Source organism: Amblyraja radiata, chromosome 1, assembly GCF_010909765.2.
Source record: "Amblyraja radiata isolate CabotCenter1 chromosome 1, sAmbRad1.1.pri, whole genome shotgun sequence".
NCBI lineage: Eukaryota > Metazoa > Chordata > Chondrichthyes > Rajiformes > Rajidae > Amblyraja > Amblyraja radiata.
In genome coordinates this window covers 74,810,891-74,826,902 of record NC_045956.1, presented here as the reverse complement: position 1 = coordinate 74,826,902, position 16,012 = coordinate 74,810,891, and the positions used below count along the sequence as shown (strand labels likewise).

Sequence of the window (16,012 nt, the reverse complement as noted above, 5' to 3'; positions counted from 1 at the left end):
ATGTGGGTCACGCTAAGGAAGGGCAAGGGGCAGAGGCAGGGACGAGTGAGTATTTCAATGTCGGTACACCTTGCAAATAAGTACTCCTGTTTGAGTACGGATGGGGGTGACAGCTTGCCCGGGGGTAGCGACAGCGGACGGGCCTCCAGCACAGAGACCGGCCCTGTTGCTCCGAAAGGTAGGGAAAAAAAGAAGAGGGCAATAGTAATTGGGGACTATTGTTAGAGGGTCGGATATGCGATTCTGTGGACGCAGTCGGGAGACCAGGATGGTGGTCTGCCTCCCTGGTGCCAAGGTCTCGGACGTGTCTCAACGCGTCCAAGATATCCTGAAATCAGAGGGAGAGGAGCCTGAGGTCGTGGTACATATAGGTACCAATGACATAGGTAAAAAAAGGGAAGAGGTCCTGAAGGGAGGATTTAGGGAGTTGGGAGGAGAGTTAAGGAAAAGGACCAAAAAGGTAACAATCTCAGGATTACTGCCTGTGCCACGCGACAGTGAGAGTAGGAATGGAGCGAGGTGGAGGATAAATGCGTGGCTGAAAGACTGGTGCAGAGGGCAGGGATTCAAGTTTCTGGATCATTGGGACTTCTTTTGGGGAAGGTGGGACCTGTACAGAAAGGATGGGTTGCACTTGAACCCGAGGGGGACCAACATCCTAGCGGGGAAATTTGCAAAGGCTACTGGGGAGACTTTAAACTAGAATGGTTGGGGCGAGGCACTCAAATAGAGAAAGCTAGTAGACAGAATGGGAGGCAGGAAGCAAAAAAGGGAAGCACTCGGACACAAGAGGAGAAAGAAAAAAAAGGAAATAAACAGAGAATAAGAGGCGGGGGGTTTCTTAAATGTGCATATTTTAATGCTAGGAGCATTGTAAGAAAGGTGGATGAGCTTAGAGTCTGGATAGACACCTGGAAGTATGATGTTGTGGCGATCAGTGAAACATGGTTGCAGGAGGGCTGTGATTGGAAACTAAATATTCCAGGATTTCGTTGCTTCAGGTGTGATAGAATTGGAGGGGCAAGAGGTGGAGGTGTTGCATTGCTAGTCAGGGAAGATATTACAGCAGTGCTTTGGCAGGATAGGTTGGAGGGTTCATCTAGGGAGGCTATTTGGGTGGAACTGAGAAGTGGGAAAGGTGTAGCAACACTTATAGGGGTGTATTATAGACCGCCAAATGGGGATCGAGAATTGGAAGAGCAAATATGTAAGCAGATAGCAGATATTAGTAGTAAGCACAAGGTAGTGATTGTGGGAGATTTCAACTTTCCACACATAGACTGGGAAACACATTCTGTAAATGGGCTGGATGGTTTGGAGTTTGTAAAATGTGTGCAGGATAGTTTTTTGCAGCAATACATAGAGGTACCTACTAGAGGAGGGGCAGTGCTGGACCTCCTGTTAGGAAATGAGACGGGACAGGTGGCGGAGGTATGCGTTGGGGAGCACTTCGGGTCCAGTGATCACAATACCATTAGTTTCAATATAATTATGGAGAGGGTCAGAACTGGACCTAGGGTTGAGATTTTTGATTGGAGAAAGGCTAACTTTGATGAGATGCAAAATGATTTAAAAAGAGTGAACTGGGACATTTTGTTTTATGGGAAAGATGTAGAAGAGATTTACAGAGGACATTTAAAGGGGAAATTTTAAGAGTACAGAATCTTTATGTTCCTGTTCGGTTGAAAGGAAGTAAAAATTGGAAAGAGCCCTGGTTTTCAAGGGAAATTGGACATCTTGTTCGGAAAAAGAGGGAGATCTACAATAATTATAGGCAGCATGAAGTAAATGAGGTGCTTGAGGAGTATAAGGAATGTAAAAAGAATCTTAAGAAATAAATTAGAAAAGCTAAAAGAAGATATGAGGTTCCAAACGGTTTCTACAGCTATATTAATAGCAAAAGGATAACGAGGGATAAAATTGGTCCATTAGAGAGACAGAGTGGACAGCTATCTGCAGAGCCAAAAGAGATGGGGGAGATATTGAACAATTTATTTTCTTCGGTATTCACCAAGGAGAAGGATATTGAATTATGTGAGGTAAGGGAAACTAGTACAGTAGCTATGGATACTATGAGTTTCAAAGTAAAAGAAGTACTGACACTTTTGAAAAATATAAAAGTGGATAAGTCTCCAGGTCCTGACAGGATATTCCCTAGGACATTGAGGGAAGTTAGTGTAGAAATAGCCGGGGCTATGACAGAAATATTTCAAATGTCATTAGAAACGGGAATAGTCCCCGAGGATTGGCGTACTGCGCATGTTGTTCCATTGTTTAAAAAGGGTTCCAAGAGTAAACCTTAGACCTGTTAGTTTGACTTCAGTGGTGGGCAAATTAATGGAAAAGATACTTAGAGATAATATATATAAGCATCTGGATAAACAGGGTCTGATTAGGAACAGTCAACATGGATTTGTGCCTGGAAGGTCATGTTTGACTAATCTTCTTGAATTTTTTGAAGCGGTTACTAGGGAAATTGACGAGGGTAAAGCAGTGGATGTTGTCTATATGGACTTTAGTAAGGCCTTTGACATGGTTCCTCATGGAAGGTTGGTTAAGAAGGTTCAACTGTTGGATATAAATGCAGTAGCAAGATGGATTCAACAGTGGCTGAATGGGAGAAGCCAGAGGGTAATGGTGGATGGCTGTTTGTCGGGTTGGAGGCAGGTGACTAGTGGAGTGCCTCAGGGATCTGTGTTGGGTCCTTTGTTGTTTGTCAGGTACATCAATGATCTGGATGAAGGTGTGGTAAATTGGATTAGTAAGTATGCAGATGATACCAAGATAGGGGGTGTTGTGGATAATGAAGAGGATTTCCAAATTCTACAGAGTGATTTAGGCCATTTGGAAGAATGGGCTGAAAGATGCCAAATGGAGTTTAATGCTGATAAATGTGAGGTGCTACACCTTGGCAGGACAAATCAAAATAGGACGTACATGGTAAATGGTAGGGAATTGAAGAATACAGTTGAACAGAGGGTTCTGGGAATAACCGTGCATAGTTCCTTGAAGGTGGAATCTCATATAGATAGGGTGGTAAAGAAAGCTTTTGGTATGCTAGCCTTTATAAATCAGAGCATTGAGTATAGAAGCTGGGATGTAATGTTAAAATTGTACAAGGCATTGGTGAGACCAAATCTGGAGTATGGTGTACAATTTTGGTCGCCCAATTATAGGAAGGATGTCAACAAAATAGAGAGAGTACAGAGGAGATTTACTAGAATGTTGCCTGGGTTTCAACAACTAAGTTACAGAGAAAGGTTGAATAAGTTAGGTCTTTATTCTCTGGAGCGCAGAAGGTTAAGGGAGGACTTGATAGAGGTCTTTAAAATGATGAGAGGGATAGACAGAGTTGATATGGACAAGCTTTTCCTTTTGAGAATAGGGAAGATTCAAACAAGAGGACATGACTTCAGAATTAAGGGACAGAAGTTTAGGGGTAACATGAGGGGGAACTTCTTTACTCAGAGAGTGGTAGCGGTGTGGAATGAGCTTCCAGTGGAAGTGGTGGAGGCAGGTTCGTTGGTATCATTTAAAAATAAATTGGATAGGCATATGGATGAGAAGGGAATGGAGGGTTATGGTATGAGTGCAGGCAGGTGGGACTAAGGGAAAAAAGTTGTTCGGCACGGACTTGTAGGGCCGAGATGGCCTGTTTCCGTGCTGTAATTGTTATATGGTTATATGGTTATTTAACGATAAAATCTTTGTTACATTTTTTAAAACTGTGCACTATCACTAATCCCTGATTACAAAAGATATTAAAAAAAAAACGTTAATGCAGCTATGGATAATTCTTTTCAAAAAACATTTTAACTGTCAAGCCTTGGCAATGATAGACAGAAGAAGAAAATATGTCTGAAGAAGGGTTCCGAACCAAAATGTCACCTATTCTTTTTTCCAGAGATGCTGCATGAGCCTCTGAGTTACACCAGAATTTTTTGTCAATCTTCGGTATAAACCAGCACCTGTAGTTCCTTTCTACACAAGTCTTGGCAATGATCATGTGCAGTGTCTTTCCCCAACACTCGTGACCTCTTCAGTTTCCGGTTATCAGATTACACAGTAGAAGTTATAGCTTCTCCAAACACTTCTTCATTGAATATGCAACAAATTATTTATTCCATTCATAAGCCTTTTAGATAAAGACTAGATGGCTGGTGGACCCATTGGGTCCCGTTTCCCCATCGCAATATTCCACCAGACTGTGCATGCGTGGCTGCCGCGTTCAAAGTTGTGCGGGTGATGGCTGAAATTAAGTTAACGTTAATAAAATGAATAGAGGACCCGTGGAGGCGTTTGTAAAGTAGAAGGAAACTTACCCGTGGAGCCATTGGGTCCACGTTGTGAGGCCAGGCAGGTACACGTGAAAAAAAAATGGCGATTAAAAAAAAAAAGAGATTTAGGATCCCATTGTGACGTCGAACGCGGCAAATGGAAAAGTGATTTTTTAAAGTTTAAAATGTCAATATCTTGTAAAATATAACATAAATCTGAACAAAACTTGTTCAAGTCAAGTCAAGTCAAGTAGCCTTTATTGTCATTCAGACCTTGCGGTCTGAATGAAATTTTGTTGCCTTGCAGTCCTACATATAGTAAAAATGACAAAACACACAATAAACACAAATTAACATCCACCACAGTGAGTTCACCAGGCACCTCCTCACTGTGGTGGAAGGCAAAAGTCTTAAGTCTTTGTCTCATCCCTTCTTATTCTCCCTCTGCGCCGAGGCCGGGGGGAGGGGACATGGAGGGGGGGAACGGCCTTGCGGGGCTGGTCCCGACATCGCGCGGGGCTCCAAAAATCTTGCTCTGTCCGAAAATCCCGTGTGCCAACGGCCTGTCGGCTCATGCGTGCATTGAGGGTGTACGCAGCCTCTTAATGTCATACGCAGCGTGTTGAAGTTGTACGCAGCGTCTTGATGTCGTATGCCTAGCGCGTGGCATCGCGCGATGACGTCACTGCCTGGCATGCCATTGCGTGATGACGTCACCGCCCGACGCCGTGCAACGTCCTAATTCAGTCGGCCCGCCTCGTGCCCAGCTGATTGGTGAGTATGATGTCCGGACCATACGGCTCCGCGGTTCGAATTGGGACCGGCCCCGCGCGGCCGTAAGCCTCAAGCGACCACGTTTGGTCGTGAGGCTCAGATGCGGGAGGTGTGGCGCGAGCGTACTTGGAGCGGGCGGGGGGTGGGGGAGGGGGGGGGGGAGGGGGGGGGGGGGGAAGGTGGGGAGTGGAGGATAGCCGGGCTGTCAAATAAAGCGAGAGAGAGAAGTGGCTTGGATTGGTCGGCATGTGGGCATTGTGACGTCAACATCTGGTAAGAGCCGTTCAGATCTTAAAAATTGAGTTTTGTTTGAGTTTTGTGATAATTTTTACTCAATATTTGGGGAAATAATTGACCAAGGAGTGGATATGCGAATGTAAAAGTAAAATTGTTAGCGAAATGGTAAAAATGTTGGCGTTTATGCGTCTGGTTTGCGCGGAGTAACGAATCAAATGCAAAATGCCATACACCCACACACCCACAGAGTTTTAAAAGTATACTAGACCAAGTGCAGACCCATTGGGTCTGCTCTCCCAATGCAGCCGGTGCCTACCCATAGCCCCCACGGGAGACGTGGTCCTCCAACTCAAGCAGTTCAGTACTCAGCAGTGCGGCTGTTTTTAAATGGCGTCTTTGAGGCGAGATGCGGGCGCCAGCAGCCGTTATGGTCGCTGGCCAGCAGGAGGCGACAAAATGAGTGAGTGGGAGGGGGGGTGAGAAGGATTTTATTAAAAATGTGTACATAAACAAGACGAAATTTAATCAGGAATGGATACTTGGAATGAAAAGTTCTGGCCGTTTGTGGGTCTGGTGTTGGTGTAGCAACGAATCAAAGGCTGGCACCCACAAGTCAGGCAGAAACACAGCCATCCAGCAGCCAGCCAGCCAGCAGCCAGCCAGCCAACAGCCACAGAGTTTTAATATTATATAGATATAGATAGATAGATAAGATATGATAGATATAGATATGACATTAACATTATTTCCACTTTAATGTACCTGCTTTGACAGTCCTTTCAAAGGAACGTCATTCACTTTTAGTATGATGTCTCCAACTTTAATCTTCTCACACTCTGCCGCTGGCTGTCCAGGAAATAGTTTCTTTATTTTTACTGCATTTCTGCAATATTCCGGAACATCTTCATTGCACTCAATAAAATTGAAACCCAATCCTGAGGAACCTTTCAATAACTTGACCTTAAATATATTTTCTGTAAAAGGTGAATGAAACATAATTATTTATATTCAAATGGATTCTGAAATCAGTTCTGGGTGAAACTTGATATTAAAAAAGGGTGGACCTCATTCACAGAGCCACATTTTTTTACTATAAAGTAAATTGGCCTGTCCCCAGTCGAGGGAATTAGTAGCATTTAATCTGCTTCTTCAGATACAGTGGCAACTGATTTTTGAAAGCCGGGAGTAGATGTACATATTCTACATAGCATCTACACAACAGAAACAATTTATTTTTATCTTCCTGTAAAAACATTTGATTTTAAATAGTTCTTGCATATTTTCCCTCCATGATCCCTCCTCCAGGGAAAATAATCCAAGCTTCCTCAAATCATTTACTTAACAGTATTTATTCACCCCTGAAATTAGTTGAGTATCTTCTGGATCTGAGTGAAATGAAACACACTTTCCTTTAAAACATCTGTTGTCCAAAAGTGAATACTTAACTTCTGTGGATCAGACTTAAACATTATAAACAGATGTATGGTAATGTCCTTGCTTTTGAAAATTTACCCCATACTTAAAAATACAAGAATCCTGTTAACCATATTTTAACAAATCCTGCTGTCTTTAAAATGTGTGCAAAGTTCCCAGATTTATCTTTTCTTGCACCCACTCCTAAATTGCACCATTTAGTACATTTCATTCCTTCATTCCATTAAAATGCAACAGATCATACTTTATTGATTTAAATGTTACTTTCCATGAACCAATGGAACTGAATCCTAGGTAGCACCACAGTACGTTTCCATCTTGTCTAACAACAACCATTCACCACAGCCATTTATATTCCACAGTCAATTTTATATTCATTGCCTCATATGGCCTTCAATTTTACCAATAGTCTAAAATGACACACTTAATCTGAAGCCCTATTAACGTTTATGTGTTTAAAATTAATTTTGTGCTCATCTGCATTCTTCTCCATTCCTCTGGGTTCAAAGGATTTTAAAACTGCACTCAGTATCAGTTACATTTCTATGATTACACTGTTAAATGAACTAGGATATAACCAATCTCACCAAATAACTATCCTATTTCTCTACCCTTGTGTTCCCATTCTTGTGTCCCCATCCAAATAGCCCATTAACTACTGCGGGTTTGACAAAGATCCCTTCCTCAGCAAATATAAACATTAACTACAAATTTAGTAGTTTAGCCACACTTTGTTCAATTAATTTCCACCTTGATCCCAAACATAAACTGCTCTTCAGACAAGCCAAGGTACACAAAAATGCTGGAGAAACTCAGCGGGTGCAGTAGCATCTATGGAGCGAAGGAGATAGGCAACGATTCGGGCCGAAACTCTTCTTCAGACAAGCCACATCCAGTAAACTATGGCAGAATTTTGGCGTTGCACCGACTCTTTGTCCATTGCACTTTCTGTACATTTCATAACCAGCACAAATGTCATTGTATGACATAGAACATAGAAATGTACAGCACAGGAACATGCCCTTCAGCTCATAATAATATTCTTGCCGAACATGATGCCAAGTTAAACTAATCTCCTTTGCCTGCACGTGATCCATATCCCTACATTCCCGAGCATATCCATGCGCCTATCTAAAAGCTTCTAAAATGCCCCTATCATATCTGCTTCCACTACCATCCCTGGCAGTGCATTCCAGGTACCACCAATCAGAGTAAAAAAACTTGCCCTGTATATTTTCTTTAAACTTTGACCATTTCAACGTAATGCCCTCTGGTCTTTGATATTTCTATCCTGGGAAAAAATGTTCTGACTGTCTACCCTATCTATGCCTCACATCTATCTATATTACTAAAAGTCTGTTCTTGACCGGTTTTGGCCATCTGTGCTGCGACACCTTGCTCAGAGCCCCCCTCCGCCATATGTGTGCCGAGGATTTTTCCCGTCGATGAAAAATGACAGAGATATTAATGATTTTACAAAATTCCCCATTCTCTCTGTTGCCCCTGCTGGCGGCAGGGGGGAGGGACTATAAAACCAGGAAGTGGTGTGCCTCAATCAGTGTCTGCAAGCTGGAGGAAGGCAGAGGGTCACATTTCTCTGAGCTGTGAATAACACTGAACACATGTCTACTCAAATGTAAGTGTCCTTAGTGGTTCTAAAACGCTTGCAGAATGTGTCTATTGGCTCTAAAATGTTTGCAAAAAGTGTTTATTGGTTCTAAAATGTTTGCAAAAAGTGTCTCTTTGGTTCTCCAATGCTTGCAGAATGTGTCTTTTTTGGTTCTAAAATTATTTTTAGGTTCTCCCCCTCCCTTTCCTCCCCCCCCTTTCCTCTCCTCTTCCCCTCCTCCCCCCCTCTACTCTCCCCCCCCTCTCCTCTCCCTCCCCCTCTCCTCTCCCTCCCCCTCCCCCCTCTCCTCTCCCCCCCTCTCCTCTCCCCCCCTCTCCTCTCCCCTCCTCTCCCCCCCCTCTCTCTCCCCCCCCTTCACTCCCCCACAATTCCTCCCCTAAACCCCCTCCCCTCCACACACCCCTACCCCCTCCCTCCCCGCTCCCCACCTCTCCCCCTCCCCTCTCAGCACACCCTCTCTCCCCCTCCCCCTTCTCTCCCCCTCTCTCCCCCTCCCTCCCCCCTTCTCTCCCCTCCCCCTCCCTCCCCTAAACCCCCTTCCCTCCACACCCCCTACCCTCTTCCCTTCACCCTCCCTACCCCTCCCTGCTCTCCACCTCACCCCCCCTCTTAGCACCCCCTCTCTCACCCCCTCACTCTCACCCTCTCTCTCCCCCCCTCCTCCCCCACCTTTCCCCCCTCACCCACCCTCCCTCTTACCCTCCTCTCTACCCCCTATCCCTCTTGCCCTCTCTCTGTGTCTCTGTCTCTCTCTCTGTCTCTGCCCCTTCTCTCTCTGCCCTCACTCTCTACCCCCGCCCGCCCCCCGCCCCTCTCTAGATGTGACTGCAAGTTGGGGGCTATGCGTCAGTAGATAGGGTGGTTATGGGGTAAAAGGAGCAAATTAATAATATTAATATAATATCAAGGGGGTAATTAGCGCGAGTGCGGGGGGGGGGGATAGTTAGTGTGTGTGACGCTGCGTGCCGCCTCCCCCCCCCCCCCCCCCCCCCCACAACCGCACGTTGGGGGAACAGACCCAACGGGTCTGCACTTGGTCTAGTAATTTTATATACTTCTATCAGGTCACCCCTCAACCTATGACTTTCCAGCGAAAATAATCCAGCAATCGAACATCACCATACAGGAAATGTCCTCTAATCCAGGCAGCATTCTGGTAAACCTCTTCTGCACCCCCTCTAAAGCCTCCACATCCTTCCTGTATCGGGGTGTCCAGAACTGCACGCAATATTCCAAATGCAGCACAACTAAAGTCCTAAAAAGCTGAACATGACTTCCTGACTCTTATAGGGAGGTTTCACGGCAGTCGGGTCACGACCCATGACCCGTACTGTTGCTACGCTACTCCAAATGGATTACACGCGATGAACTGCAGGTAGGCACTTACCATTGTTTCCAGCGTAGCGGGCCCGTTATAACCCGCTGAAATTGTCCATTTTTGCCTGTAAATAATTATGGAAATCGGGATAAGTGTGTGAGACATTTAGCCTACTTCAGAATTCCAAAAGTGAGGAGAAATGACGGCAGATAGAAGCGAGAGCTGAAGGGACAACAACAGCCAAAGTGCTTAGCGAACATTGGCCGTTTGCTCACTGCATTTCATCAACTAAGGTGTTTTTTCTTGATTCCTTTGGCATCTAAAAAGTTTCAGAAGTGATAAATCTGGCTGTAATTTTTTTTAATCGCCCATAGTTCCCGTGGGTTTTTACATACAAAATGAAAACGCATCTGAAGAAAAATTTACAGACAGATTTATCACTTCTGAGATTTTTTAGATACCAATGGAATCAAGAAAAAACACAAATAGTGCCTTACTTGATGAAATGCAGTGAGCAAACGCGATAATTCCCAATATTTTCAATTCCGATATCTGCACGGCCAATGTTTATCAAGCACTTTAGCTACTGTTGTCCCTTCAGTTCTCGCTTCTCTATACCTTCATTTCGCTTCACGTTTGGAATTCTAAAGTTGGGCACATGTCTCTCACACTTACCCCGACTCCCACAATTTTTTTCAGCGCAAAAATTCAATATTTTGGCGGTTTTTAACAGGTAGGAAAGTACGCGTTTCTAGCATTAATAACATATACCGGAAGTGACGGATGTCCTCCAGTTGGATTTAGCGGCTCCGTGCGTCGAGCCCTCTGGCCCAGTGACCTTTCGTGCAACCCCCCTATACTCAATGACCCAAGCTATGACAGCAAGCATTCTTTAGCATTCTAACTATTTATGTTGCCACTTTCAGGGAGGCTTGTATTTGGACCCCAAGATCCCTCTGTATATCAATCCTGTTAAGGATCTTACCCCTAACTGTATAATTTACACTTACTTCAAACTCCCAAAGTGTATCATCTTACATTTGCTCGGATTAAACTCCATCTTCCATTTCTCTGTAGATTTCTGTAGCTGATCTAATTCTCAATATATACTTTGACAGCCTTTGTCACTATTCACACCATCAGTTCATTTACACCTATTTCCAGGTTGTTTACATAGATCATCAAAATAGAAGCCCCAGCACTTCCTGTACCCCTGTGAAACTCCAGCCAGAGTATCATCCTTCCATCACAACCCTCTGTCTTCTATGAAGAAGCCAGTTCTGATTCCATATTACCATGTCATCGTGAATCCCATATATATCTTAATCTTCTGGATCAACCTACCATGAGGGACCTTATCAAATGCCTTATGAAAATCCATGTATACACCACCCACTGTCCTATCTTCATCAATCTCCTTCGTCACCTCCTCAAAAAGTTAGTGAGACACAACCTACCACGTACAAAGCCACGTTTTACTTCCCCAATTAGCCCATCCTCTTCCAAATGGGAGTAATTCTCTCCAATAGCTTCCCTACTACTGAAGCAACACTGTCCTATAATTTCCACGATTATCTCTACTTCCTTCCTTTCACAAGGAACATTATTGGTCCAATTCTCTGGGATCTCGCCTGTGGCTAGAGAAGATACAAAGATCTTCATTAAGGCTCCCACAATTTCCTCTTGCTTCTCTTAACCTGTGCTAGATCCCATCAGTCCCTGGGGATTTATCCACTTTAATACTCTTCAAGATTCCTATCACCACCTGTTTCTTGATCTCAAACTGCCCGAGCATATTAGTACTCCACACATTGCTCACTGCCCTCCATATCCTTCTCCTTGGAGAATACACATGAAAGGGACTTGTTTAGTACCTCGCCTACGTCTTCTGACCCCAAGCATAAATTGCCTCCATATTCCTTGAACTGTTCTATCTTTTCCTTGGTTACCCTAGTTTTTAACGGACGCATAACATTTGGAGTGTTCTTCAATCTGACTCGCCAATGATATTTCATTACCCCCTTTTTGGCCATTCTAATTGAATGCCCGAGTTCTTTCCTGCTGCTCTCTATTTCTCAAAGGTCCTGATTTCCATTTTCTAAATTTCACAAATGCTTCAAAACAACTTGTATTTTACTCTCCCATTTTCTGCTTCATTGTACTTTTAATTATCCAGGCAGTATGGACATGCATTTACTTTATTTTCTCCCTTTCAGAATGTTCTGGCAAAGTGCCTTCAATGTGAAACATCTACCGTTTCCCATTCCACAAATGCTGCCTGATCTGCTAAGCGTTTTCAATGCTAAACATTGATCTTTAATGGAAATGTTCGCTGGATAACGTCTGCACTGTATTCCTACTGGCTGGCACATACTCGTTGCTCTGAACCATACTTGATCACTATATGGTCTTCTACAGGAACCTGAGATCCGGGAATTATTCAGCCTGGAGGGAATTCCAAATTCATAATGATGAGCACTGAGTTAGAACTTGCACTCCTATTTTTGGCACATGAATTTGACAGTTCAAAGTATTGACTTGCAGTTCCTATCATGTGGTTTACCCATTCTCGTGCTTCCTTTTTAAATAACGTCATATCGCTGTCTTAAGAAAACAAACTTGCATGGAACAGGACAATGACCTGGAATTGAAAGATCTGTGGAATATTTCCTTGGGAAAGTCATTGAGGCTGAAGTAGAAACATCCTCAATTCCACCCCCCCCCATGCAATGCAATGGAGAAGGATTATTTTAAAACCTGAAAAGGCTGGAAATTTGAAACAAAACACAAAATGTTGAAAACATTCAGCAGTTCAGTATTTACCCTATCAGTCATATTCTTTGGCTCGATCTATCCCTGCCCTTCTTTACCACCTGGGTACACAAAATTGCTGGAGGAACTCAGCGGGTGCAGCAGCATCTATGGAGCGAAGGAAATAGGCGACGTTTCGGGCCGAAACCCTTCTTCAGACTGATGGGGGGTGGGGAAGGAAAGAAGGAAAAAGGGAGGAGGAGGAGCCCGAGGGCGGGCGGATGGGAGGGTGGGAGGAGACAGCTAGAGGGTGAAGGAAGGGGAGGGGACAGCACAGGCTAGCCAAATTGGGGGAATTCAATGTTGATGCCATAAGGGCGCAAGGACCCCAGACGGAATATGAGGTGCTGTTCCTCCAATTTCCGCTGTTGCTCACTCTGGCAATGGAGGAGACCCAGGACAGAGAGGTCGGATTGGGAATGGGAGGGGGAGTTGAAGTGCTGAGCCACCGGGAGGTCAGGTAGGTTAAGGCGGACTGAGCGGAGGTGTTCGGCGAAACGGTCGCCCAACCTACGCTTGGTCTCACCGATGTAAATTAGCTGACATCTAGAGCAGCGGATGCAGTAGATGAGGTTGGAGGAGATACAGGTGAACCTTTGTCGCACCTGGAACGACTGCTTGGGACCTTGAATGGAGTCGAGGGGGGAGGTGAAGGGACAGGTGTTGCATTTCTTGCGGTTGCAACGGAAAGTGCCCGGGGAGGGGGTGGTGCGGGAGGGAAGGGAAGAATTGACGAGGGAGTTGCGGAGGGAGCGGTCTTTGCGGAAGGCAGACATGGGGGGAGATGGGAAGATGTGGCGAGTGGTGGGGTCACGTTGGAGGTGGCGGAAATGGCGGAGGATTATGTGTTGTATTTGCCGGCTGGTGGGGTGAAAGGTGAGGACCAGAGGGACTCTGCCCTTGTTGCGTGTGCGGGGATGGGGAGAGAGAGCAGTGTTACGGGGTATGGATGAGACCCTGGTGTGAGCCTCATCTATGGTGGCGGAGGGGAATCCCCGTTCCCTGAAGAACGAGGACATTTCCGATGCCCTGGTATGAAATGTCTCATCCTGGGAACAGATGCGGCGTAGGCGGAGGAATTGGGAGTAGGGGATGGAGTCTTTACAGGGGGCAGGGTGGGAAGACGTGTAGTCCAGATAGCCATGTGAGTCAGTGGGTTTGTAATGTATGTCGGTCAGGAGTCTGTCCCCTGCGTTGGAGATGGTGAGGTCAAGGAATGGTAGGGAAGTGTCGGAAATCGTCCAGGTGTATTGGAGTGCCGGATGGAAGTTGGTGGTGAAGTGGATGAAGTCAGTCAGTTGTGTGTGGGTGCAGGAGGTGGCACCAAAGCAGTCGTCAATGTAGCGGAGGTAGAGGTCGGGGATGGGGCCCTGGTACGCATCGAACAAGGATTGTTCAACGTACCCGACAAAGAGGCAGGCGTAGCTGGGGCCCATGCGTGTGCCCATAGCTACGCCTTGTGTTTGGAGGAAATGGGAGGAGTCAAATGAAAAGTTATTGAGGGTGAGGACCAACTCCGCTAAGCGGAGGAGAGTGTCAGTGGCTGGGTAAAGGTTGCTCCTCTGGTCGAGGAAGAACCGGAGGGCTCTGAGGCCATCCTGGTGGGGGATGGAGGTGTAGAGTGACCGGACATCCATGGTGAAGATGAGGGGGTGAGGGCCCAGAGAGTGGAATGCGTGGAGGCGGCGGAGAGTGTCTGAGGTGTCTAGAACATAGGTGGGGAGGGATTTGACCAAGGGGGATAGGATGGAGTCAAGGTATGTGGAGATGAGTTCGGTGGGGCACGAACACGCAGAGACAATGGGTCCGCCGGGAGAGCCGGGTTTGTGGATTTTGGGGAGAAGGTAAAAACGGGCCGTGCGGGGCTGGGGAACGATGAGTTTGGAGGCTTGGTCAGGTAGGGCGTGGGAATTGATGAAGTCGGTGATGGTGCTAGAAATGGTGGCCTGGTGCTCGTCAGTGGGGTCATGGTCCAAGGGTAAGTAGGAGGAGGTGTCCGAGAGTTGGCGCGTGGCCTCAGCTTTGTAGAGATCGAGGCGCCAGACTACCACGGCACCTCCCTTGTCGGCTGGTTTGATGACCCAGTCTGGGTTTTTGCGGAGAGATTCGATGGCAGTGCGTTCAGAGGGGGAAAGATTGGAGTGAGACAGGGGAGTGGAGAAGTTGAGGCGGTTGACGTCGCGGCGGCAGTTCTGAATGAAGAGTTCCAGAGCCGGGACTTTCTGAGGGGGGTTCCACGAGGAGGGGGTGCGTTGGAGACGGGAAAAGGGGTCATCATTAGGGGGCGAGGACTCCTTCCCATGGAAGTGCGCTGTGAGGCGGAGACGACGGTAGAAGCTCTCCAAGTCATGGTGGGCGCGGAACTCATTGAGATGGGGACGGAGGGGGACAAAGGTGAGACCTCTGCTGAGGACAGACCGTTGGGTGGGGGAGAGGGGGAGGTCGGGGGGGATGGTGAACACCCGGCAGGGGTGGGAGTTGGGGCCAGAGGAAGGCAGGTGGGTAGACTGGGTACGGGGTTGTGGGTGTTGGAGGGGTGGTGGGTGGTCAGGGGGTGGGGGGGAGAGAGGGCTGTAAGGTGGGTGGGGAAGAGCGGGTGTGACATGGTTGGGGGGGGATGGGGGAGGGTCAGTGGAGCAGCCACTGAGGTTAGCACGGCTGGGCAGACGGGCGCTAGGACCCGGTGGAATTAAATCGAGGAGAGTGGGAGTAAGCAGCGTGAAGGCTGCAGGCCCAGTGCAGAGTCCAGGCTCCAGGTAAGGCGACGGCTGTGGGTTGCTGGAGGGGGGTGGAGTGGCGCGGGTCAACGGACCCGATGGTCGGAGTCCAGCTGTCCTACTTACCCTTGGAGGACACCTCCTCCTACTTACCCTTGGACCATGACCCCACTGACGAGCACCAGGCCACCATTTCTAGCACCATCACCGACTTCATCAATTCCCACGCCCTACCTGACCAAGCCTCCAAACTCATCGTTCCCCAGCCCTGCACGGCCCGTTTTTACCTTCTCCCCAAAATCCACAAACCCGGCTCTCCCGGCAGACCCATTGTCTGCACACCTTCTTTACCACCTCCTCTCTGCAATTTGTTCACTTTCCAATTCTGATGTATGGTCTTTGACCTGAAATAGTAACTCTGTTTCTTTCTTTCCACATGTGCAGCCTGACCTACTGAATGGTTCCAGCATTTTCTGTTTTTATTATAATGGGGAAAGAATTCAAGACCAATTACTTTGATTAGATTTTAGGCGTAGCTATTTATGGCCTATCTTAACTGCCATAAATAGCTAAAGCCTGCAATTTTGAACACAACACTCCCTTACCCTCATTAAAAGCATGGTCTTTGGTGGTTGATGGCATGAGATTTGTTGCTGGTTCTGCTTTGTCTACTGATTTATGTGGTCCGTTCTGAATGGCTGCTGATGGAGGTGTGCACTGTGGAGTTACAGGAGCATGAACACTGGTTGCAGGAAGCTGTCCTTTCTCCAATAACAGGGTAACAACCTGGAAAGAAGGAAATTATTTGATTTAA

At 46.5% G+C, this 16,012-nt stretch overlaps 1 protein-coding gene across 6 annotated transcripts in view; it reads right to left on the bottom strand.

Moving 5' to 3' along the window:
* The window catches only part of ptpn13 (protein tyrosine phosphatase non-receptor type 13), a 288,106-nt gene that overhangs the window by 79,702 nt on the left and 192,392 nt on the right, over positions 1-16,012 (bottom strand). For all 6 annotated transcript variants that reach the window (XM_033024321.1, XM_033024313.1, XM_033024330.1 and 3 more), the window contains 2 exons: positions 15,804-15,984; positions 6,051-6,262 (listed from right to left, as the gene is read on the bottom strand). In XM_033024321.1, coding sequence (XP_032880212.1) covers positions 6,051-6,262; positions 15,804-15,984 — 393 coding nt within the window. The remainder of the gene's footprint in view (positions 1-6,050; positions 6,263-15,803; positions 15,985-16,012) is intronic.